Source organism: Myotis yumanensis, unplaced genomic scaffold (assembly GCF_028538775.1).
Source record: "Myotis yumanensis isolate MYYU_CA2020_CCGP unplaced genomic scaffold, mMyoYum1.0.hap1 SCAF_3, whole genome shotgun sequence".
NCBI lineage: Eukaryota > Metazoa > Chordata > Mammalia > Chiroptera > Vespertilionidae > Myotis > Myotis yumanensis.
This window is the reverse complement of record NW_027223754.1, coordinates 95,779,757-95,803,346: the sequence shown is the minus strand read 5'-3', so window position 1 is coordinate 95,803,346 and position 23,590 is coordinate 95,779,757. Positions and strand designations below refer to the sequence as shown.

The 23,590-nt window shown below is 40.2% G+C and overlaps 1 protein-coding gene across 1 annotated transcript in view; it reads right to left on the bottom strand.

Moving 5' to 3' along the window:
* Positions 1–22,723, bottom strand: part of SACS (sacsin molecular chaperone) — a 95,590-nt gene extending 72,867 nt beyond the window's left edge. The window contains exons 1-2 of the mRNA XM_070409165.1: positions 22,649–22,723; positions 7,090–7,608 (exon numbers count right to left, since the gene is read on the bottom strand). Of these exons, the coding sequence (XP_070265266.1) occupies positions 7,090–7,259 (170 nt within the window). The 5' untranslated portion in view covers positions 7,260–7,608; positions 22,649–22,723. The remainder of the gene's footprint in view (positions 1–7,089; positions 7,609–22,648) is intronic.
* Between the last annotated feature and the right edge of the window lie 867 nt (positions 22,724–23,590).

Sequence of the window (23,590 nt, the reverse complement as noted above, 5' to 3'; positions counted from 1 at the left end):
GGAGACCACCAATGACCAGGAGTCATCCTGTCAACTTCTGATTATTCTTTTTGTAAAGATACTGTGTGGTATTCACCAGGATTCTCCCCTGACCCTTCTCTGCATCTTGTATTTCTTATATGGCCAGACACTTAATAAGCCTCTCCCCAAAACAGATCATGGCATACTGGACAAATTGAGGGGACAGTAGTGTCAGGAAGAAAAATCCCCATAACCAACCAACAGGAATAAGACAGACCAGTTTGCAACTCCTCATGAAGCTAGGAGAGTGGTGGGTAGCACCTTTCCTGTAACAATTACATGATGACAGATAGTTGAGATGTGGGAGTGGAAGTTATCAAAGGATGGCCAGAATTTGTGCTGGTTTTTGGAGAACGGACTAATAACAATGATTTCCTTTGGGGTGTGTATTCTGTGTCAATATTATACAAAGTGTTTTACATTCATGATCTCTAATCTTACATAATTATAGGCATGATTTTCCCCATATTATGAAAAAAAAGTAACTTATTCAAGTCCACGTGACTGGTAAATAGCAAAGCTAAGATTCAACCCAAGTATGTCTGACTCAAAAGTTTATACTCTTTTAATTACACAATTTGTTTGCTCTTAAAGGAGCTGGGAGAATATTTGTCGAGAATGTTTCTTTTGTTTACATACAGAGGTATTTAAGGAAATGAGGAGAGAGAGAGAAGACAATAGAAGGAACAGAACATGAGACAGGTTTTGAGCCTATGAGGACAAAAGGTGAAGCCACAGTATTCATGAAATATTGGATAGGACTAAGTCCATGCAGCACAGCTTCCATCTGAAAGGGCGAGGGCTATGCCCTCCATCTTGCCCCGTATCCTCCATGTTGGGTCAGTAGCCATGTGCTCAGGAAGGTACCTTCTTCCCGGAGGCCCAGGCCTCTGCTGGCCACGCCCGGGATTTCTTTAAACTGACCAATGACAATCAAAGGACGTGCGCGCCATAGCCTGTGTAACAAGACCCAACTTGCGCCTGGCCAATCGGCAGGGCCCAGGGTCATCTCTCCTCCCCTCACTCCACCCCCCTATTAAAACCCCATTTTTTTCCCACGGTCATCTCTCTCTCGGAAGAGGCTGGGAGCCAGACCCGGGTCTGTAATAATAATAAAGGACTCTCTGCTTTTGCATCGGACTTGGCTGGCTCCCTGATGGTCTATTAGGGATCTTGAAATCTGGGCATAACACATCCTGCAAAACAATATCAGCATGGACTTGAGGAGAAGCTATTTATCTTCCCTCACCACCCCATCCACAAGTTGCAGAGTTAATTTGGACTCAAGAGGCGTGTTGGATGGAGAGGATAATACCTGACAGAGGCACCAGCTGCAGAAGCCATGATAAGTCCCGTTGACAAAGAGGCTCAAGTGGGGAAAACATGAGCAAATTAATTTCGGAGCCCATCTGAAATGTCACTGCCCTGATGATGCCCAGAAATAGCCTTGGAATAATTTAAGCAGAAGAGAGGAGCATGAGGGTTAGGTCTTCTCAAGTGAAGGTTTGGAACCATGGAGATATGGGTGCAAATATTAACTGACCTTATGAGCTACAGAAACCTAGGAGATGTGGAATACTTTCTAATCCACTTGTTCTTTCTTTGGATGCCTATCATTCTGGTTCTATTTCTGGGTTGCTACCAGTAGATTCATGGCTCCAAGCCTAAATTTAGTCCTGTCCCTCACAGAAGGAACAGAAGGACAGGGCTGCCTGATTTTCTTGGCCTTCTCTATTGCCCACCTGCTCTTCTCTGTCTGGGCTTACTTTTCATACACTTGAACTCAGCTTATCTGCCTGTTCGTCTGAAGACTGGACTCTGCTCTCTTATCTGAATCTTTACTACTCCTAATGTGGTATAGTAAAATATATATATTTGATCTCTGTCTTCATGTCCTGCCACAGAGTTCCTAAAACTCTTGGAATTTGAATGGTGGGAGTATCTTTATATGCTAATGAGATAACTGATGGCAGAGCTCCTAGATAGCCTCAAGATGGGGGTTGGTCACCAAAGGGCCCTACCATGAGGTGCAGGGGTGGGCAAACTTTTTGACTCGAGGGCCACAATGGGTTCTTAAACTGGACCGGAGGGCCAGAACAAAAGCATGGATGGAATGTTTGTGTGAACTAATATAAATTCAAAGTAAACATCATTACATAAAAGGGTACGGTCTTTTTTTTTTAGTTTTATTCATTTCAAACAGGCCGGATCTGGCCCGCGGGCCGGAGGGCCGTAGTTTGCCCATGGCTGGAGAGGGTTAGATCTTTCAGCCCTACTCCCTGACCTACAGAAAGAGGGGAGGGGCTAAACATTGAGTTCAATCACCAATGGTTTTATCAATTTAGTCAAACATGCCTAAGTAATGAAACAGAGAAATTCTGAAATGATGCTAAGGGAGCTTTCAGGTTGGTGAACATATCGAGGTGCTGGGAAGTTAGTAAACCTGGAGAGAACATAGAAGCTCTACATGACTTCTGCCTCCAAATCTTGACCTATGTATCTCTTCCATTTTCTTGTTCCTGAGTCGAACCTTTATAATAATATAGTCATTGTAAGTAAAGAGTTTTCTGAGTTCTGAGTCATTCCAGTGAATTATTGAACCTGAAGGAGGAGGTTGTGGGAATACTCAGTTTGTAGTTGGGTACCTGAGGATCCTATTTGTGACTAGCACCTTAAGTAGGGGCATTCTTGCAGGACTGAGCCCTTAACCTGTGGGGTCCATGCCAACTCTGAATAGTTAATGTCAGAATTGAATTGTTGGATACCCAGTTGGGATTGGATAATCAAGGTATTAATTGTTGTTGAAAAATGACACAGCACCCATCATAATCACTTTGTTGATACTCATTTTAAATGAATTCGATATCCCAATACTGCTAGATGGTAAGGATATTCTCACAGCCTCACTGAGAGACTGACACAGAGCCAGAAGCTAAATCCCTGTAACACACTAGCACCCTGGCCAGAGCCACCCTCTTCTAGATGGTGATAATAATCCTAATAGGTTTCCCTCTTCTACCCCTGCACCTCTACATGGAAGCTAGGAGGATCCTTTAAAACTTTAAATCAACCCTGGCTGGTGTAGCTCAGTTGGTTGGAATATCGTCCCATGCACCACAAGGATATATATAGAGATAGCTAGCTAGCTAGCTAGATATACATCTATCTATCTATCATCTATCTATCATTTCCTTTCTCTCTAAAAAAATCAATAAAAACTATAAATAAATAAAAATGTCAACAGATGATTACTAGAATTAGTGGGGTGATCATACTGTAAACTATAAAAATATTGAATCACTATATTGTACATTGGAAATTAATATAACTAATATAATATTGTATACCAACTATATTCCAATTTTTTAAAATTTTAACTGAAGAAAAAACATAAGTCAGATCATGTCACTCCTTAAAACCCTGCAATAGCTCCAATTTCCTTCTCGGTGATCTGGTACCTGGCTACCTCTTCAACCACATATCAATTTCCCTGGTCCTCACTCACTTCACTCCAGCATGCCATCCTCCTCCTTGTTCTTGGAAGTTACCAAGAAGCTCCCACCTAGGGGCTTTGCACTTGTTTGCCTGTCTGGAACATTCTTCCCCTAAATAGCTTATGATGAATCCACTTACGTTTTTCAAGTGTTTGCTCAGATTTCATCATTTCCATGAGGTCTATCTTTATCATCCTGTTTAAACTTGTGACACATGTTCCTATATAACCCATTGGACTCCCAACTCATTCTCTTTGCCTACCATTCATTTTGTTTCACTATATAAGGTACCATATAGTTTAATTATTGATTATATTTATTGTTTGTTTTCTATCTTCCCCTGCTAGAATGTAAATTTTAGAAGTTAGTATCTATGTCAGTTTCATTCCCTGATGTATTCCAAAGACACCCTCCATCCCCCCATAATAAACACTCAATACATGCAGTTGAATGAATGGTTTTAAGGACAAAAGTCTGGAGAATTTTAAGTGAAAGTGCCGCACTGCAATTCCAGGTTAGATGTAGAGTCAGACACATTGGACGGACCCTGGAAGAACACAGGAGATGCAGGTCCTGTCCTGACGGCTTGAAATGAACAAGACTCTTTCTTTGACCAAATTTCAGAAGGCTCCTCTGAGCCCTCTTTTCAACTGGACCTTGTCCTTAGGCTTTATCTTTGACCTGCCTAACCCAGTTTTAACAAGAATCCTGCTCAGTCAAGTTAGCAAGATCCCTCACCCTCAATGCATGATATCCTCAATATCTAATCAAATTCTTCATCCCTCGCCTTTGTCACCTGATTATCCTGGCCTTCCTGTAACTTTGAAACATTAAACAAATTTGAAACATTGAAAAAACTCTTTATTTGTTTTTCTCTTTACCTTTCAAAAAATTTTATTCATTAGAAAGGGGAAGTGTAACTTTTTAATAGAACTTGCCTTTTAACAAATCAGAATTAATTTTGTGACTTACTGTTATTTCAATATATAAATACATACAGGTATTGACTACTTAATGTGTTTGATTTTTTATTGACAGTTGGAATATTTGATTATTTTCTGCATTTTCTAATATTGTGAGAAGTCATCTACTTTTGATGTCTCCTCTTATTAATTTGTCATCTACTGATTCCCCTTACTCTGCTTCTTGGCTATAAATTCCCAGCTGTCTTTGCTGCATTTGGAATTAAGTCTGCTCTCTCTTCCCTACTGCAATGGTCTTGACACCTATTGCAACAGTCCTAAATAAAGTCTTTCTTACCATTTACAAGTGTCAGAGTAATTTATTTCTTTAGCCAACCATATGAGTTTGAGCAAGTCACATACTAGTAAGTTAAGTTTTCTCATCTATTAAATGAGACCCATAAAAGAGGTCCTTAGATATTGCTACTAGCTTGGACCCATCCCAAATATACCAAGCCCCTTAGCACACCTAGGACTATTTCCTTGGCATCCTAGGGGCAGTTTCCCCAAATCTGATTCACCCTCCATATCCTGGAATGTGATCTCTGTACTGTCACATACTGATGTTCCAGAATCTTTCTGAAAGCAGTGGAGAGGGAACCAATCTCAAAGTGGCTTTCAACTAGAGATTGTCTCAACTTTTACCTTAAATATTCAGATGGTATATTTAATAATATATCTGCCTTCATTTTAGCAACATTTTTATATTGCTTATCAGATAGGTAAACTAGCTTTTCACCCCCAAAAATAGTTACATAAAGCCAGTGCCCTGAGAAGGCCCTGCATGTTCATGCTGTGACTCTGAGCAAACCTCTACTAGCCCCCACACACTCTGAGAACTTAGGACAGAACACTCAGAGATAAGAAGCACACATTAGATCCTTTTTACCTTTAAAAATTACTATCTTCTCCCAGGAACAAGGAGACCAGGCAATCAAGTTTTACATGGTTATGGTCTTAATAAAATTATAAAAATAATTTTTTATAATTAGGAGAATACTTCTCCTAATATTATAAGATACAAAAAATAATCAAATATTCTATTTTTATAAAAATAATCTTAAGTTGATAGTTTGACTCTCAACCCATGAACTCTATTCTATGTATCCATAAATATTGCTGTATCCAGCCACTGACATTTTAGCTTTAAGTAAATTATAAGTTTTGAGGAAATTCTAAGGTACGCAACCTATGTAATGGCAAACTCTGCAAAGATGCTTTCAGTTAATTTGTATATTTTACTAGGTATAAATTGAATTTATCACTTAGCGATTGCAAAGACAATCTAATCTGTTGTTTTTTCCAACATGTTAGATGCTTTAACTCAATCCTGATTTTTGTTGAAAATTTATACTATTGTAAGCATCAATGATTCTATAAATCATTGATCTTTAAAATAAATTATAAATGAAATTATTTCTAACAAAACTTACTACTGGTAAGTTCAATGAAAATGAGTTTAACTCTAATTTGAAAACAATATGTACTTTCAAAACCAAGAGGAAAAGCACTATATAGGAGCACATAAGAAGGTAAAAAGAAATATCCAAAGAAATACTGTGAAATAACATGTATGATAATACATACATATATTTCTGTCATCTTTAAACAATTTAGCATCAGTAATAGGAAGAAAAGTTATCTCAGAATACTTCTCCTAATATTATAAGATACAAAAAATAATCAAATATTCTATTTTTCAATAAAAATTAAACACATTAAGTAGTATCAATACCTGTTTACATTCACATATTTAAATAAGAGTCACAAAATTAATTCTGATTTGTTAAGAGGCAAGTTCTGGTGAAAAAGTTACACTTACTTCCTCTATCTAATGAAAATTTTTCATAAGGTAAAGAGAAGAACAATTATTGAGTTTTTTCAATGTTTCGAATTTGGAAAGAAAAATCTTTTCTGTTGATATCATTAGATAACAAGATGTGAAGCCTTACCTGGTGTCTATGGCACCAAAATTTCAATTATTGGACATTCTACTTAAGTATGGCAGTCAAAATCAATGAAAAAGTCTTTTGTCATATGCTTAAGAGAAAGAGAAGAGCACATAGAAATTTAAGAGGTAACTATAAATGTATATTATATTTGTACATAAATCCTCAAGCTTGTAAAATAGAAATATGTTCTTATAAAATAGCAACTAAATTGGAGAAAAGGAGCAAGCATGACCTTTTATCACTGCAGTTTAAAAAGGAAAAGCAGAGTGCTCTCTCTCTCTTTTCTCGGTTTATTTGATACATTTCTAAGTACTTCACAGTTGTCTATTTAATACTTTCCAAATAATCATATGTCCAGTAAGAGGCATTAACATATACATTTGATGAAGGAGAAAGTGTGGTAATCTAGTCAACTGTCCATTACACAGTCACCCCAGGAGACAGAAAATCCAAAGTACCTGGACAAATGTAAGGAATGATTTCCAAGCCTTGAAATGTTACTTACGCAATTCCAGATAGAACTAAAGTATCTATAGTTGATTCTCTTTCACCTCTAGAACCTTTTATTTGTTTTAGTCTACTTACGTCTCATTTGGGAAAACCACAAAACCTTAAAATCTCAATGCAACTGGCTCTAATTTAAAACATTAACTCATTTACCGATTATCGTTGGTCTCCATTATCACTTCTCCTGGAATATTTGTCTGTGACAACCATGAAAGTATCTTTCTTTCTTCTGTTTGTCTTTTGTTTGTGTTTTCTTTAAACACGTGCTCCAAATTCAGCTCTGCAAAGCCAGAGAAAAGTCTGTTTTTCCCTTCAGTGTCCATTCATCATCTGATGTTCAAAAAAATTGTTGTGTTTTGCGTCGTGTTCCTTAAAGGATGACTCTCCAGTCTGAAAGAGGTTGCTCCGTGGGTTATGTCTCCTGATCCAACAAAGTTTGTAAGGTAAAAAGTATTGATCAGCTAATGATTTTTGGCTTTTCTTCAAAACAAAAACAAGCTGTTTTCATGTGAGAATCTCCTATATCTCTTTTATGAAGGTAGTGGGGCAAGAGGTAGGTGTTCTTGGGGTTGGTGTTTCTCACCCTCATCTCAGCAGATGTAAAATCCTTGTTGGCAGGCACCTTTCTTCTTGCTGTGGTGATTCCTGTGTCTCAGCATCTCTCCTGCTCTTCTGAAAGAAAAAACAAGAAAGGGTAAAGGAAGGAGTAGGGAACGTACTCGAAGTAAATGCACTGAAAATGTCATTCCTTATGGAGGACAGCCATGGTTCTTAGCTCCAGTGACTTTCTAATTATAAACTGCTGTGTGAACCACGGCTTTTATCCCTCGCCTCACACCAACAAGCGCACGTGTGGAACTAGAAATAGTGGTCTCTATAAATAAAAAACATACTACTTAATTTAGTTTCATTTTCTCACTCCCTATGCATTTCTTCTCACTAGTTTCTTCCCACTGGGAGCATGTGCTTCACACATGTGACTTTTTTTTCATGAACAAGACCCTTGAATCCAAACCTAAAACTTTACATATGATGTAATTCGTGTTTGAAAGCAAAAGAAGAAAAAATGTGTCTATCAGAAAGTTTTCATTTCCTAGTAATATTCTCAGTAACCATTGGTGTCTTGGTACATGCAACAGTCTAACATTTTAAGAAATAAACTACAAAAAATGTCAAACTTTTACAATGATAAACCAGAGGGACACATGAGATTGAATTTTCTACCCATTCATACAAATATGATAATTACATATATTCTATAATTTTCAAGGTGCTCTCTTAGACATTATCACATTTAACAGTTCTGTGAAGGAGACAGAACAAGAGAGGTACAATTGCTAATATGTTAAAGAAACTTGGAAGGTAAGTAACTGGGTTTTTTTGTTGTTGTTAATCCTCACCCCAGGATATTTTCCCATTGATTTTTAGAGAGAGTGGAAGAGAGAGGGAAAGACAGAGAGAAACATTTATGTGAGAGAAACACATCGATTGGTTGCCTCCTGCATGTGCCCTGATCAGGGCCTGGGCCAGGGAGGAGCCTGCAACCAAAGTACATGCCCTTGACTGGAATCGAACCTGGGATCCTTTGGTATGCAGGCCAACACTCTATCCACTGAGCCAAACTGGCTAGGGGATAAGTAACTGTTTTTAAGTTCTCTCAATGGACTGGAATTGGAGAACCAGCTCCCGACTTCGTACATGTTTCATTGTGAACAAAAGTAATATAGAGATTACAATATAAACTATACTTATAACTCTATAGCTTCTTGGATGTTCAATAAAACACAAGAAAGTAACTCAAAACTCACTGGAAACTCTTCCCTGAGAACACTTCCCCAGTAACTTGCTATAATAAAAATATTACTAGGCATCATGAGTGATATTCATTGAAACAAACCAATCTAAAATCTTTTTGTTACTTCATATAAAATGTATATCATGAAATTTTGATTGCCTTGTATCAAGAATTAAAGAAGGTGTAGATTTAACATTAAAAATCAAGAGTTAAAATTAAATAATTATATTAGCAAGAGGATGGAAGACTTTTGTATGATAATGGCTTTTAAAACTTGGACTCTTCACTTTATTTAGATTAAGAGAGGTTGTGTATAATAAAGTATAAGATTAGGATCAATTTCTTCATTTATAAAACAACGGAGCTGGGATAAGTGTCCTGAATTCTGTGATTCTAGACAAGTATGTATTTCTTAATTCATCAACAGTTCTGATAGGAATTAATTCAAACATGTTTTCTAAATAAAAAAACGTTTTGTTAACTAAAATGTCATTTAAATATAACTTTAAAATTTGAATGTATTGTAAAACAAATTCACGTGTTTTTAAGTGTTTATGATAAATTATGAGACTCCAAGGTAAATCTAGAATTACTTGTTCATGATGTTCTGTCTCTGTGGAAACATTGGAGGGAAATGGAAGTATTGATTTAAGGTGGAACACTGCATGTTCATGCTTATCAACCTCACTGAATGAGTTTCCATCCCTGATTCTAGTGTGTCAATATCTTTTAAAATATATATTCTGAAATCTTAATTAACTTTATACCACATGGCATGTTTGATAAAACAGGTGAATAGCATAGAATTCTATTGCAAATTATAACTATCCTCCAGATGGGTAATGATACATTCATTATAAAAAACAATTTTTGAATAGTTTTTCCTAAATAACTCTTAGCCCTTATGAATGTACAATTAACAGCACATTTATTTCTATCATTTCTAGCAGGATATGATGACTTTCCCAATGAATTACTAAAGCCAAGATGAAGTATTTCTACTGACCTCCCCTGAGCTGCCAGTCTAATAATTTTGTCAAAAGGCTTCCCCTCATGCCTAGCCAGTGTGGCCCAGTGGTTGAACACTGACTTATGAACCAAGAGGTCATGGTTCAATTGACCAGGTTGTGGGCTTGATCCCCAGTGTTGGCATGCAGGAGGCAGCTGATCAATGATTCTCTCTCATCATTGATGTTTCTATCTCTCACTCCTTCTCCCTTCCTCTCTGAAATCAATAAAAATATATTTTCTTAAAAAGGCTTCCCCTCATGACCTGTTCTTGTTAAACCAACCTATTGCTGTGTCCTTGTCTAACAACTCGTGAACTCTTCCTTTCCAATAATCCAATCTTTCATTTTATATCACTTCTGCAATTAACATCTAACTCACAATTTAGAATTCCCCAAATTACTATTTCTTTTTGAAATGTTGTACGTGTTCATCTCTGATTGTTCAGAAATTACACCATGTGACTGAACAATTGTATATATCAATGAGATCATGTCTGTGGACAAGCGAAGCCAGCATGTTGTCCAGAACATCAGTTTCCCAAACTAGTCACTAATGATCACCTCCATGATTTTTATCAGATTTGAGATATAACATACCACTCTGGGGATTTGGGGCCTACTTGTGTATCAACTGCTTGATTTAATACTAAATATTTTTTTCCTTAAAATGATTCTCTACGTCAATAAATGTATTATAAAGGCAACTTTCTATCCACACCATAAGTGGAAACCCAGTACCATGTGCCACAAATAAATAGTAAGTCTAAAATTAAATACTAAAAATAATACAAAAGGAATCTTATTAAATTCTGGTTGGCTACAAGTGCCCACAAAAAACACTAAGTCTAGTTAATTAAAAATAGGGATTACTAACTATGCTGTATACCTGAAACTAATATAATATTGAATATCAACTGTAACTGAAAAAAATTTTTTTCAAGTGGGAATTAGTAAAAGTATGGGAACATTCAAGCATTTAATAATTTTATTCAGAAAAAGGAAAAGCTTAAAGTTAAGTGTCCATTTCAAAAAGTTATTTTCAAAAAGGTAATGGGGTAAACCTAAAAACAATAGAAAAATAAATGATAGCAGAATTGATGAAATAGAAAACAAAGATATTGAAAATATCAGCAAAAGCAAAAGTTAGTCCTTAAAAAGTCTAATATAATTGGGAAACTTGTGGCAAGACTAATCAAGGTAAAAGCAAAGAAGTTCACACAAAGAAACCAATGGTGGAAATGAAAAATAGAATGCATCAAAAATTAAAAGGGTAAAAGATTAAGAACTTGAAGGTAATGATTTGAAAATGTTTTAAGTGAATAAATCCCTGAAAAAAAAAGTAACAAAACTAATTCAAGAAATGTCAATGCTAATAAATATATGCAATCACTGATATTTAAAATGTCCCCACAGAGAAAACATTAGCATAGGCTGCTTTACTGGTGATTTGTACCAAATATTCAATAAACAAATAACTCTATCTTACAAATTCAACCAGAGAATATAAAAACAGAAACTACCCCCAAATAACTTCATGATAATATTTCTAAACCAGATTATCTAAACCAAATTGGGACAGTATAAAAAAGGAAAATTACTAGCTAATCTAATTCATAAACATTAGCAAGTTGAACCCAGCAATGTATAAAAAAAGATAATAACAACTGACCAAATTGATTGGATTTTTCAGATATAAAATTTAATGTCTTTTAATGGCACAAAAGGAAATAAAATAAAATCTTTTTGTAAACAAAAAGTAAATGAGAACACCTAAAGGCAAACCTCATGTTTAATAGTGATAGGGCTTTTCTGTCTCCTTTTCTATTCAATATTTTACTGGAGGTGCTAGGTAGTACAAGACAGGAAAAAAAGGAAGAGAGGAACAAGGAGTAGGGGAGGGAAAGTGGAAACAAAACTGTCACTATTCACACTTGGAGTTAATAATAGAGTTTATCAAGATTACTAATATAAGTCCTGTTGTATTTCTATATACCAGCAAGAGTTTTTTAAAAATAAGTATTTCTAAATAATGTAGTATATAGATGATATATTATAGAATTGTACCCTTGAAACTTATATAATTTTATTAACCAACTAGAGGCCCAGTGCACGGATTCATGCACTGGTGGGGTCCCTTGGCCTGGCCTGCGCCCTTGGGGGTGTTGGATAGCCGGTTTCAGCCCAATCTCCACAGGCCCAATCCAGACAGGAGGGATCCTAAACCTGTGCATTGAGTATCTGTCCCCTGGTGGTCAGTGTGTGTCATAGCAACCAGTCGACCAGTTGTTCAGTCGTTTGGTCACTTAGGCTTTTATATATATAGATAGATATCACTCCAATAAATTTAATAAAATTTTTTTAAAAAGAAAAAGTAAAAATGACCAGATAAAACTAGTTTTAATATTTTAAACCCAATATGTTTATAATATTATTTCAACATGTAATTAATATTAAAAACTATCTATGAGAAAAATTACAGCCATTTATAATAGTAAAGAAAAAATAAATTACTGTGGAATAATTATAATAAAAGAAAAATTAAAAAAAAATTTTTATTGAGAGTATTACAGATGTCCTCCTTTTTCCCCCTATATTCCCCTCCACCTGGTTCCTTCCCTACCCCAGGCCTTCACCACCCTATTGTCTGTGTCCGTAGGTAATGCATATATGCATATAAGATCTTTGGTTAATCTCTTCCCGCCTCCCCACCCCCCTTCCCTCTGAGATTCATCAGTCTGTTCCATGTTTCCATGCCTCTGATTCTATTTTATTCATCAGTTTATTTTGTTCATTAAATTCTTATTCATTTACTTTGATTTTTAGATTCAATTGTTGATAGATATGTATTTAATGCCTTCTTCTTTTTCTTCTTCTTCTACTTCTTTTTCTTCTCTTCAAGAATATCCTTCAACATTTCATGTCATACTGGTTTGGTGGTGATGAACTCCTTTAGTTTTTTGTTGTCTGTGAAGCTCTTTATCTGACCTTCAGTTCTAAATGATAGCTTTGCTGGGTACAGTAATCTTGGTTGTAGGTCCTTGCCTTTCATCACTTTGAGTATTTCTTGCTACACCCTTCTGGCCTACAAAGTTTCTGTTGAGAAATCAGCTGACAGTTGTATGGGCATTCCCTTGTAAGTAACAACTGCTTTTCCCTTGCTGCTTTTATGAATCTCTCTTTGTCTTTAATCTTTGGCAATTATGATGTGTCTTGGTGTGGGCCTCTTTGGATTCCTCTTGTTTGGAACCCTTTGCACTTCCTGGACTTGTAAGTGTATTTCTTTCACCAGGAAAGGAAAGTTTTCTCTCATTTCTTCAAATAGGTTTTCAATATCTTGCTCTCTCTCTTCTTCTGGCACCCCCATAATGCGAATGCTGGTACATTTGAAGTTGTCCCAGAGGCTCCTTACACTGTCTTCATATTTTTGGATTCTTTTTGCTGTTCTGATTGGGTGTTTTTTGCTTCCTCATATTCCAAATTGTTGATTTGATTTTCAAAATCCTCTGCTCTACTGTTGAATCCCTGTAAGTTATTCTTTATTTCAGTTAGTGTATGCTTAATTTCCAACTGGTTCTTTTTCACGTCTTTGACATTCTCACTTAGATCCCTGAAAGTCTCACTAACTCCCTTGAGCCTCTCATTAATTCCCTTGAAGCTCTCATTAAGATCATTGAGTAACTGTATAACCATTGTTTTGAACTCTGTACCCAGTAGTTTTTTTGCTTCCATTTTTTTTTCATTTGTAACATGTTTCTTTGTCTCTGCAATTTGGCTGCATCCCTGTGTTTGTTTCTATGTATTAGGTAGAGCTGTTATGTCTCCTGAAATTGGTAGAGTGGCCTTGCTTATTAGGTGTCTGTCCTGTAGGGCCCAGTAGCTCAGTCTCCCCAGTCCCCTGAACTGGGAACTTTAAATGCATCCCTATGTGAGCTGTGTGCAAGGTCTTGTTGTAGTTGAGCCTTCACTGCTGTTGGCATCACTGGGAGGTATTGACCTCCAGGCCAGGTGTCTGTAAGGGTGAGCTGTGTCTACAATAGAAGAACTGCTGTGCAGGAGACACCTCTATGGAGCAGGGCATGCTTCAGTGGGGCTTTGGTGCTCACTGAGTCTGCCCCTTGAGTGTGTTGCTTATGGATGTGAAGAGTTGTAATCTGGTATAGTCTGAAACTGCCCACTGGGTGCACTGGCTCTGAGGCCTCTTGGGAGGTACAAAGTCAGCCACTGCCTGGGGCCACCCTGCAGGAGCTACAGAGAGATATGCAGATGGCTGCTACTTGTATTGAGCTAGGAAGTGCCTAGGCAAGGCCCAGCTATGAAGCAAGGCAGGCTGGTGCTAGTGCTGGGTCTGAGGCCTTTTACCGATAGGTTTCTGGCACACTGACTTCAGCTGCTGTTTGTTTAAGAGAATTTGGGAAAGTCTGAAGCCTGAGCTAGGGCAGGACATTCATATGGAAAAGCAGCTGCAAACAGCTTGGGTGGGGCTTCAAATGGAATGGGGCGAGGCCTCAGGGAATCACCAGAGCTGAGCCAACAATGTGGGCCATGCTGATGGAAACTCATATATGGCTGCCAGCCAGCTCTGTAATGGGGGAGGTCCCAGCACAGGATCAATGATCCATGTGAGCACCCCTGTCTGGGAGAAAGCTATTCCCGAGTTCCTGCCCTGATACCAGACAATGCAGTTCTCCCCGTATGTCCCTAGATCCCCCCAAAGCCACAGCCCAGGCTGGAGCTCAGAGGAAGCAAGACTGTGTAGCTGCATGCATGGGCTCATTAAGATGAACACTTGGGACTCCAGCAGCCTCTGTGTCACTCAACCACAATCCCCACTGGCTTTTACAGCCCAAATTTACGGGGACTTCTCTTTCCTCATCTGTGAAACCTGCAGATCTTCATAATGACCAACTTGAACTATGTCAGAAAGGACTTAGTAAACTATAGACAGTTTTTGCAAATATTGGAGGCACTCTTTTTGCTCATGTGATATTCTTGAACACATGCAGTGACACAAAATGTGTTCATGATATTCTCCGCACATGGATTCATGTCCACCTCATATGCAGCATGGGCACAAACAATGGATGCTCTGTAAATGCTGTTAGGGAATGGGCCTTGGCCAGCTATCCTACCAGCTGTGGAATCGTTCATTTGGTTCTGAAACCTGAAGCAGTTGCCCATGGCTAATAGAAGCAAGCATGTCCATTCAGTGACCTCTTCACCTTCCCAGTGAAAATATCCTATTTTGGCAACCTGGACTTTTCCCATAGTAGATTTGGCATTATGTATAACCTCATTTAAGGACTAGGAACAAAACATGCCAGCTTCACTTACTCAGAGAAGTGAACATTTTTTTGAGTTATCCTACTTGAAGCAGAAACAGCCTAGAGACTCAGGGCTTAAATCATAACCATTATATAAGCAACCAGAGGCCCAGTGCATGAAATTCGTGCATGGGGGGGTGCGTGCCTCAGCCTGACCTGTACCCTCTTCAATGCAGGAGTCCTCGGAGAATGTCCAACTGCCAGTTTAAACTGGCAGTTGGACATCCTTCTCATAATCCGGGACATCTGGCTCCTAACTGCTCACCTTCCTGCCTGTGCTAACCACTCTGCATGCCAGCCTGATCTCCCTAACTACCCTCCCCTGCTGGCCTGGTAACCCCTAACTGCCCTCCCCTGTTGGCCTGGTCACCCCTATTAACTTTTTTAAAAAATCGTATTCCTTTCACACACAATTGTATTTGACTTCCTTATTGGCTTCTCCTTCTCACACAATTTTTCTCTCTCCTTTATGCAATACTTTTGCCTACTGACTCATCATTTATAAACTTTTCTTTCCTCCTTATTTGCTACTTCTGCTCATCATCCTTCTTTCCATCTTTCTCCTACCCTCCCTCCCTCCCCACATGCTTTCTTTTCTTTATCTTTATCCCTCCCTCCCTCCCTCCCTCCCTCCCCTTTTCCTTCCTTTTCACCTTAATTTTTTTCTTCACTTCCTCCCTCAGATCTGCTTTGCTCCCTGCCCCATTTCTTTCTTCTTCCCATTCTCCTTTTAAGCTCTACTGGCTCCTCTTTAAAACTCGTCTTCCCTCCCTCTTTCTCTCTCATCCTACCTTTCCCATACACTCTTTCTACTCACTTCCACTGTTTTAATATCTATCTATCTATGTGCCTAATTATTCATTATTATTTATCTTTTTTCTTTTCTGACTCCTACATTTAAAATCTGTCCCCAGTACACAACTATACTTGATTTTCATTATAGCTCCTACAGTTCACTCATACATCCTCTTTCCTTCTTTAACTCTGTTCTCTACTGACTCCTTTATAAAGTTCTTCCCTCCCTCCTTCCCTTCTTCCCCATCTTCTCCCCTCCTCCCTCACTCTTTTACTCTTTTTATAAGCTAATTAAAAATTCTATGCTTTTCGTCCTTAGTACTGACTGCTTTCCTCTCTGGGACCTGTAGCCGCCTCTATTTGGGCACTCGGGCCCCTCTCCCACTGGCTTTGAGAGGCCGAGCGAGGACGCAGCTGTGTCTTGCCTACCGTGGCCCATGCCTCCCCGCTCTGAGTTGGGGGAGGGTCCAGCTGGCCCGGGCCTGCATCCATCGCAGGGACTGGGAACTGCCGCGTTATGTGCACACGTGTGTGCATTCATGTGTGTATGAGGCTTCTCTCCCATTGAGCGTTGAGTGCTGGCATGCCCGCTCCCATGCCTCCGGCAGCCCTCTGTTCGCTCCCCAATAGAATTTGCAGGCAACGGGCGTGCTTGCACAGGTACGGTTGGGCACAGCTTGTCCTCAGGGGGCATTCCAGCTAGGATGCCAGCCCCCTTCCGGGTTGGACTGGGAAGATGAATGAATGGACGGCTGGAGAAAGCTGCAGTTGCTGCCCTGTGGTGTGAGGGTTGCCTGTGCACTCTCTGTTGTGGCGCGCAGGCCCTTCTGCTGACCACGCCCGGGAACTGGCCTTCTGCTCTGCGGGTGTCACCCCTCAGTGGGGGGTTAGTGGCGTCCCCGGGCAGAGTGCTCTCCAACGGGGTGCGGTGTGGCAGGGGTGTTCGTTGGGCATGTGCACCCGGGAGAAAAAGGACTCTGGCGAGCCTCACGCAAGTCCCCCTGCTGCGCACGCATCTGCTGGTCTGTCAATATGCATATTGGTCGTTACTTGGACACTGTAACAGACAAATTAGCATATTCCCTCTTTATTATATAGGATTAGTTATGTTCCCTTAACCCAGCAGTTCTCAACCTGTGGGTCGCGACCCCTTTGGCGGTCGAACGACCCTTTCACAGGGGTCGCCTAAGACCATCCTGCATATCAGATATTTACGTTACGATTCATAACAGTAGCAACATTACAGTTACGAAGTAGCATGAAAATAATTTTATGGTTGGGTCATAACATGAGGAACTGTATTTAAAGGGCCAGAAGGTTGAGAACCACTGCCTTAACCCAAAGCCATCCACTGGTAGAGGTAGGCAGGGAGAAGAGTGTGAGAAGATGAAGGCATCTCTAAGGGGAAAGAAATTAGACCCCACCAGAGAGAAGGGTGACACATCAAACTTCCTAGGAACTAACACACAGATGCCTGGCTGTCACCCAGGAGAATGAAAAGAAAGCTGTTTCATGTAGGGATGGGATAAAAATATAATCATGAGTTATCCCTAGTACTTGACCCTCTTCACGATGTCCTTGATGTTATGTCACAAGAATGAAAGTACAGCATAGGTAATATAGTCAATCCTATATAATAAAGGTCTAGCGACTGAACGGCTGAATGACCAGAATGACCAGTCGACCAGTCGCTATGACATGCACTGACTACCAGGGGGCAGACACTCAATGCACGAGCTGCCCCCAGGTGGTCAGTATGCCCCCACAGTGTGAGTGCTGCTCAGAGGTGCGGGTTCACAGCCGCTGACTGGGATGAGCGGCACTCCCACAGTGGGCCGATCCCCACAGGCCACGCCCCCACCAGTGCACAAATCCTGTGCACTGGGCCTCTAGTAATCCTATATAATAAAAGAGAAACCTGCAAATTAACCATCCCTCCACTACGTTCAAGCCACACCCACAAGCCATGCTCACAAGCCAATCAGGAGCAAGTATGCAAATTAACCCAGCTAAGACTGCGGCGGCCACGCAGCTGGAGCAAGCAGGAGGCTTGGGTTGCCCCCAGCGATGGAGGAAGCCAAGCTTCCCACCTGCCCTGGCTGGCCGTGGGCTCCGCTCAAGGCTACAAAGTTTCAATTATAGAAGATAAATAAATCCCAGGAATAAAAAGAAAAAAAGGAGAGGCTGGGAGCTTGGGTCGCCAGGGGGCATGGCCAGCCTGAAAACGGCCCTCAGCCCCTCACCCAGGCTGGCCAGGCACCCCAGCAGCACCCCCACCCTGATCCAGGACACCCTTCAGGGCAAACCAGCCGGCCCCCACCTGTGCACCAGGCCTCTATCCTATATAATAAAAGGTAATATGCAAATTGACCCTAACAGCAGAATGACTGGGAATGACTGGTCACTATGATGCACACTGACCACCAGGGGGCAGATGTTCCATGCAGGAGCTGCTCCCTGGTGGTCAGTGTGTTCCCACAGGGGGTGCTCTGCTCAGCCACAAGCCAGGCTGAAGGCTGCCAGCAAAGTGGTGGTGGCGGGAGCCTCTCCCGCCTCCTCAGCAGCACTAAGGATGTCCAACTGCAGCTTAGGCCTCTCCCCGCGGGCAACTGGACATCCCCCGAGGGCTCCCGGGCTACCAAAGGGATGTCTGACTGCCAGCAGGTGGAGATCCCCTGAGGGGTCCTAGACTGTGAGAGGGCACAGGCCAGGCTGAGGGACCCCCGTGAGTGCACAAATTTTTGTGCACTGGGCCTCTAGTCTATATATATAAAAGCCTAGGTGACCATTACAACCAGACAACCGGCTGGTAGCTATGATGTGCACTGACCACCAGGGGGCAGATGCTCAATGCAGGAGCTGCCCCCTGGTGGATAGTGCACTCCCACAGCCAACCTCCCCTGGCTGGCCAACCTCCCTCGGTCCCTCCCCGCAGCTGGCTGGCCCTGATCAGCCCCGATTGAGACTGGGCGAGACAGCCACAATCTCCTCCGATCGTTGGCCAGGCCGAAGGATCCCACCCATGCACAAATTTGTGCACCAGGCCTCTAGTATTATAATAACTACATATGGTGTCAGATGAGTACTTATCAGGGTGATCACTTAAAAGATTATATAAATGTTTAATCTCTATAAGATGTACGATGTCCTTGCTCTTTGTTTAGGGATGTCTGTTAAATTTCAGAACTGCATCCTTTCTGTATAGACTTAGAACTAGAACACAGGCTCCTTCCTCCCATGGGGCATGGGAGGAAGGAGCCTGTGTTCTGGAGGAAGCAAGGATGTCTTGGGTGATGGCTCCCACTTTCACTATTTTTAGTGCCACAGGGTTCAGAGGCACATCCTTTGAAGCTTTACCTATTACAATAGCTTTAGTTTCCCTAGAACAGTCCTTTAACCCATTTATAGCAAAACTTACAGCCAGAACTACCTTTATGTATCTCCTGAGAATGGGATACACATTCATCTAAATGCAGGAATTAAACAACAGTGTTACTTTTCATCATGTTTGATGAAACAAGTTTATAGATGGCTAATTGCTCTGTGATGTAGGAAAAATTTACCCTTGAATATCTCTAACATTACAAAAACAAGAAGCCAAATACAGACATACTTCTGGCCCACAGAAAGCCTCCACTGGAATCACCCTCAGAATAATCATCTTGCTCTCCAGACAAACATGAATCAGCAAAGACTTCTGTTTTGGAAAAGATCATGGTCACTGCAACCACTATTGTTCCTGTAACTGAATATGCACATAAATGCACTTTATAGAGCACCAAGGTGAAGCTAAACGGGTGTGTGTGTATAATTAAATATATTTATGTAAAATGTACAAGAGAAAAGATAATGTATTTCAAATTTAATTTTAAAAATGTATAACGTATTCCTTCAATGTTTTAAATGGCTTTTGTGTTATTCAAATATTCCTGATCTACTAAACTTCCTTAAGGATGTCTTATTCATCTTTGACTCTGCTACTTGGTGAGATTCAGGGCCAGGGATGCAGAAAGTATTCAATAAATAGTGAATAATTTAGTCACTTTAGCCAATTTCCAGGTAATAAAAAGACACATATATTTTTATAGCATATATTAAATTGAGTTAACCTAGCCCCAGCTTGCAGTCTATCATCCAGCGGAGGGAGGCAGGGGCTTGGGGGCAGCTAGGACTGGAATAGAAGCTCCTCTGTCTTAGGTTTACCTTTAAAATCTCAATTTATATCTTCAAAGATAAAATTTGTGTGTCTTTCTAATCTTCACCCAAGGATATGCTCATTAATCTTTTAGAGAAAGAGATCCCTTATAGGTTAGGGAATACATGCCTGTGGGGGAAGGAGAGGGAGAAGGGAATGGCACGGGTGTGCTCCTTGGAGGGAGAGTGCACACGGGGTCCTTTGTCCTGAGCTTATTTATCGCTCTCTTGCAGGTGGAAATCTTAGGGGAGGTCTCAGGTGAGTGTCTCAATAGAATATTCATCCACTTTCCAGATGTGCTTTTTCAAGGTCATGGTCTCCACTGATTGGTCAGTGCCAGGGAAGGGGTCATTAGTAAATGCAGCTGGTTCTGAGGTAGTCAAGGCAGCATCACTTGACTGGTTTTGTGGCTTTTCTGGGCCTGGAACTGAAATACAACTGAGGCCTAGATGTTATCTTTAGGAAGGAAAAGGTCAGGGGATATAAAGCACCTGACCAGCAATATGAAAAATCAGGGGTCCAAACTACATGACCAATGATATGCCAGGGAAGGTTAAGTTACCCTGGGAGTGAGGTTCTTATTTTCCCAGTTTTTCCCTTGAGAGGCATCAGGGGCTTTCTGCCCTGATGAGTTTCTATACCTAGCCCATCATCCTTGCCCTGCTCATGTCTGTCTAACATTAATAATGGAAAAGATCTTACAAACCAAGCGAGGTACAAGAAAAATATGGGAATATGGAAAATTTATCTAGAGTTTGTTTGATCTAGAGACAAAAGGAGGAAATTGGCCATCCCAAAAGCCAAGAAAGGTAAAGATAGGATGAAAGGAGTAGCCACAAAGGAAAAAGGAAAAGGATCTGGATGTCATTGGTCCATGCATGAAGTAAAACTTCCAGGCAAGATTAGGGAAAGAAAGCTGGTTAGTCATAAATAAAACCACTGTGACATGATAACCATGCATTGACCTAGTAGTATGTATTTGGTTATCAATGGGTAGTTTAACAAAATAATGCAAAAAATTTACTTTTCATAATTTACTTTTGTGGACGAAAAGGGGACACATGTTAACCTAACTAGCTCAGGGAAGGCCTGTATGGCAGCCTTGCAAACTCAGAAGGATGGTGTGAAATTAAAACTTTTTTTTTTAACTCAAAGCAGTTTATGATGGTTAATCATGTCCTAAGGCAGTATTTTTTCCTAACAAAGGTTAATCTTCACCCTAACTAAACCTGTCCCTTTGTCCTTTTGTATCCAAGATAACATGCTTGATTAACAAAAGCCTTCACAAAAACAATGTAATTTCCCTTTTTCCAACCCCTCAAAGCACAGGCACAGCTCTGCAGAGACCACAAATCCCCTCATTACTGAGTTAATTGTTGACTGTTAACTATCCTGCACCCACCTGTGTAAAAGAAGCATGTGTCTATTATTTTACTTTTTATCCAATCCCAGAGGTTTCTCCACTTTGCTTTCTCCCACCTCCCTAATCTATCACCAGTGGATTTCATGTAACCCACTTAGTCTCCTCTTTTGATTGAATGTATAAAACAAGGTGCAAAACTGCCATTCTCCAGAGCATTATCTCAATCCACTGAGGTTCTGCTTCCCGGCAATTGTTGACAGTTTGGCTCAAATAAACTCACAAAAATTCTTCACAGATTTGAATGTTTCTTATGTTAACATTTTTCATGTGACAAATTACTTTTATCTGCATTGATGGAGAAATAAAAAGCTCCCCTTCAGTATCACTTCGGGGCAGCTGTGCTGGAAATTAACCTGCTTTCCACCTCTAACTTAAATAGAACAGGCTTTCATTCCATAGAAAGGATAAAATTAAAGCCAAAACAATTGATGTGTTAGAAGCAAATACTGGTATAGCACTCTTCACTGAGGTGTCAAGTTTGTTTTGAGAGAAAACAAAACAAAACAAAAACATTAAGAGACTTCGTTGTTAAAACTGGAATACTTTTTCTAACAATTTACTGATCACTTAGAATAAAATTAAATAAGTAAAATGCTCTTAAGTAAAAGCAGGATTTTCAAATATTAATACATAAGGTAACTATAAAATATGGACTCATTTAAGGGCATGCTGTTAAAATGAGAACAATTACTACAAAATAAAATATAAGCTACTTTGAGAATCCACTTTCTGTTTCTGCAGGACTCTTGACCCTACAGTCTGTTTTACAGCAGTAGACTGACCCATTGTAGGTAAACAGGGTAACCCGGGGTGGAAATTAAAATGACAAAGCCAGGCTGTCTTAGCATCTTGACCCAGTGGATCTCTAATAACACCTTGGCTGGCGCCTCCCCAGCAAACCCGCCGCCTGCCTGCCCAACCTGCAAATTTTGCAAAGGATCCATTACTCACTGCTGCACAGCACATTAAAGAAGATTCTCTACCCTTTAATAAAGGCCAGTATCTTAGGAAAACGGTCAAAGGTCTCCACCAACTGCAGTGACTGACCCACCTGGTTCCAGCCCAGCCCACACAGGACTGAATGACCCATCACACCATGGAGCCCGCTCACTTCCATAGGCTTCTTCATCTTCCCTTCTCATTTGCTATCTAGCTGGATCCTCAAATACTTACTGTCAGCATCACGTCTCCATGCTTTTGTTTTCCTTTGTCACATCAGCAGATCCCAGCGTGGCTGCCACCGCAGCTGCCGGGTCCAGGCAGACTGGACTGCACTGATGCCGCAATCAGCAGCGCCCCCCCCCACCCCTCCCAACACACACACACACACACACACACACACACACACTCTCAGTGGCCATTTCTTTTTCTTCTTAAAGAGATAGAACTACCCTCAACCTTACGTTTCAGTTATGCTGCAAAAGGCAGCATCGTTGCTCAGGCTGATGCTGTAAAATAACAGTAAGTACATTTTCTGTTCTCTTCATATTGCAAAGATTAATTTTAGGATGTAGGCATGGCTAACAAGTCTGCCTCTATTAAACAGCAGCTGTGTGACCTTGGACAAGCCACTCGTGGGTTTCATTTAACTCCTGGAAAATAAAGAGTTGTGACCAGGCAATGACCAACCTGGAAATCCTATAATTTACCAAAATTAAATTCAAAAATATCAGCTACACACTCACCGATAAAATACAATAACATTGTTTGCATTGCAGGGTATAGCTCACAAACCATTTGTGTGTGTGTGTGTGTGTGTTTTATTTGGATTTGGGTATGAGGTTCCAAAGGTTTAAAAAAAGACGTTCACTCAAAATGCTTTGTAAACTGTGAAATGCTATGCAGTTATAAATGTTCTATGTTGTCATTGTTACTGCCAATTTCATAATAAAAAATAGTGTAACAATAAATCAAATAAAATTCTATGTTCTTATTTCCTACTCCCCCTACTCCCTTTGGGTGCATTATATTCCTCATGATAGTATCCTACAGAACTGCCTATTTCATCAATGAAAATCTAGAATCAAGGCTTATCTAGATCTATTGGAACACTGAAGCTCCAGTTGCGTTACCTCTGAGAAAAATATCTAACTCTGCTCAGCAAACGCCAGACCT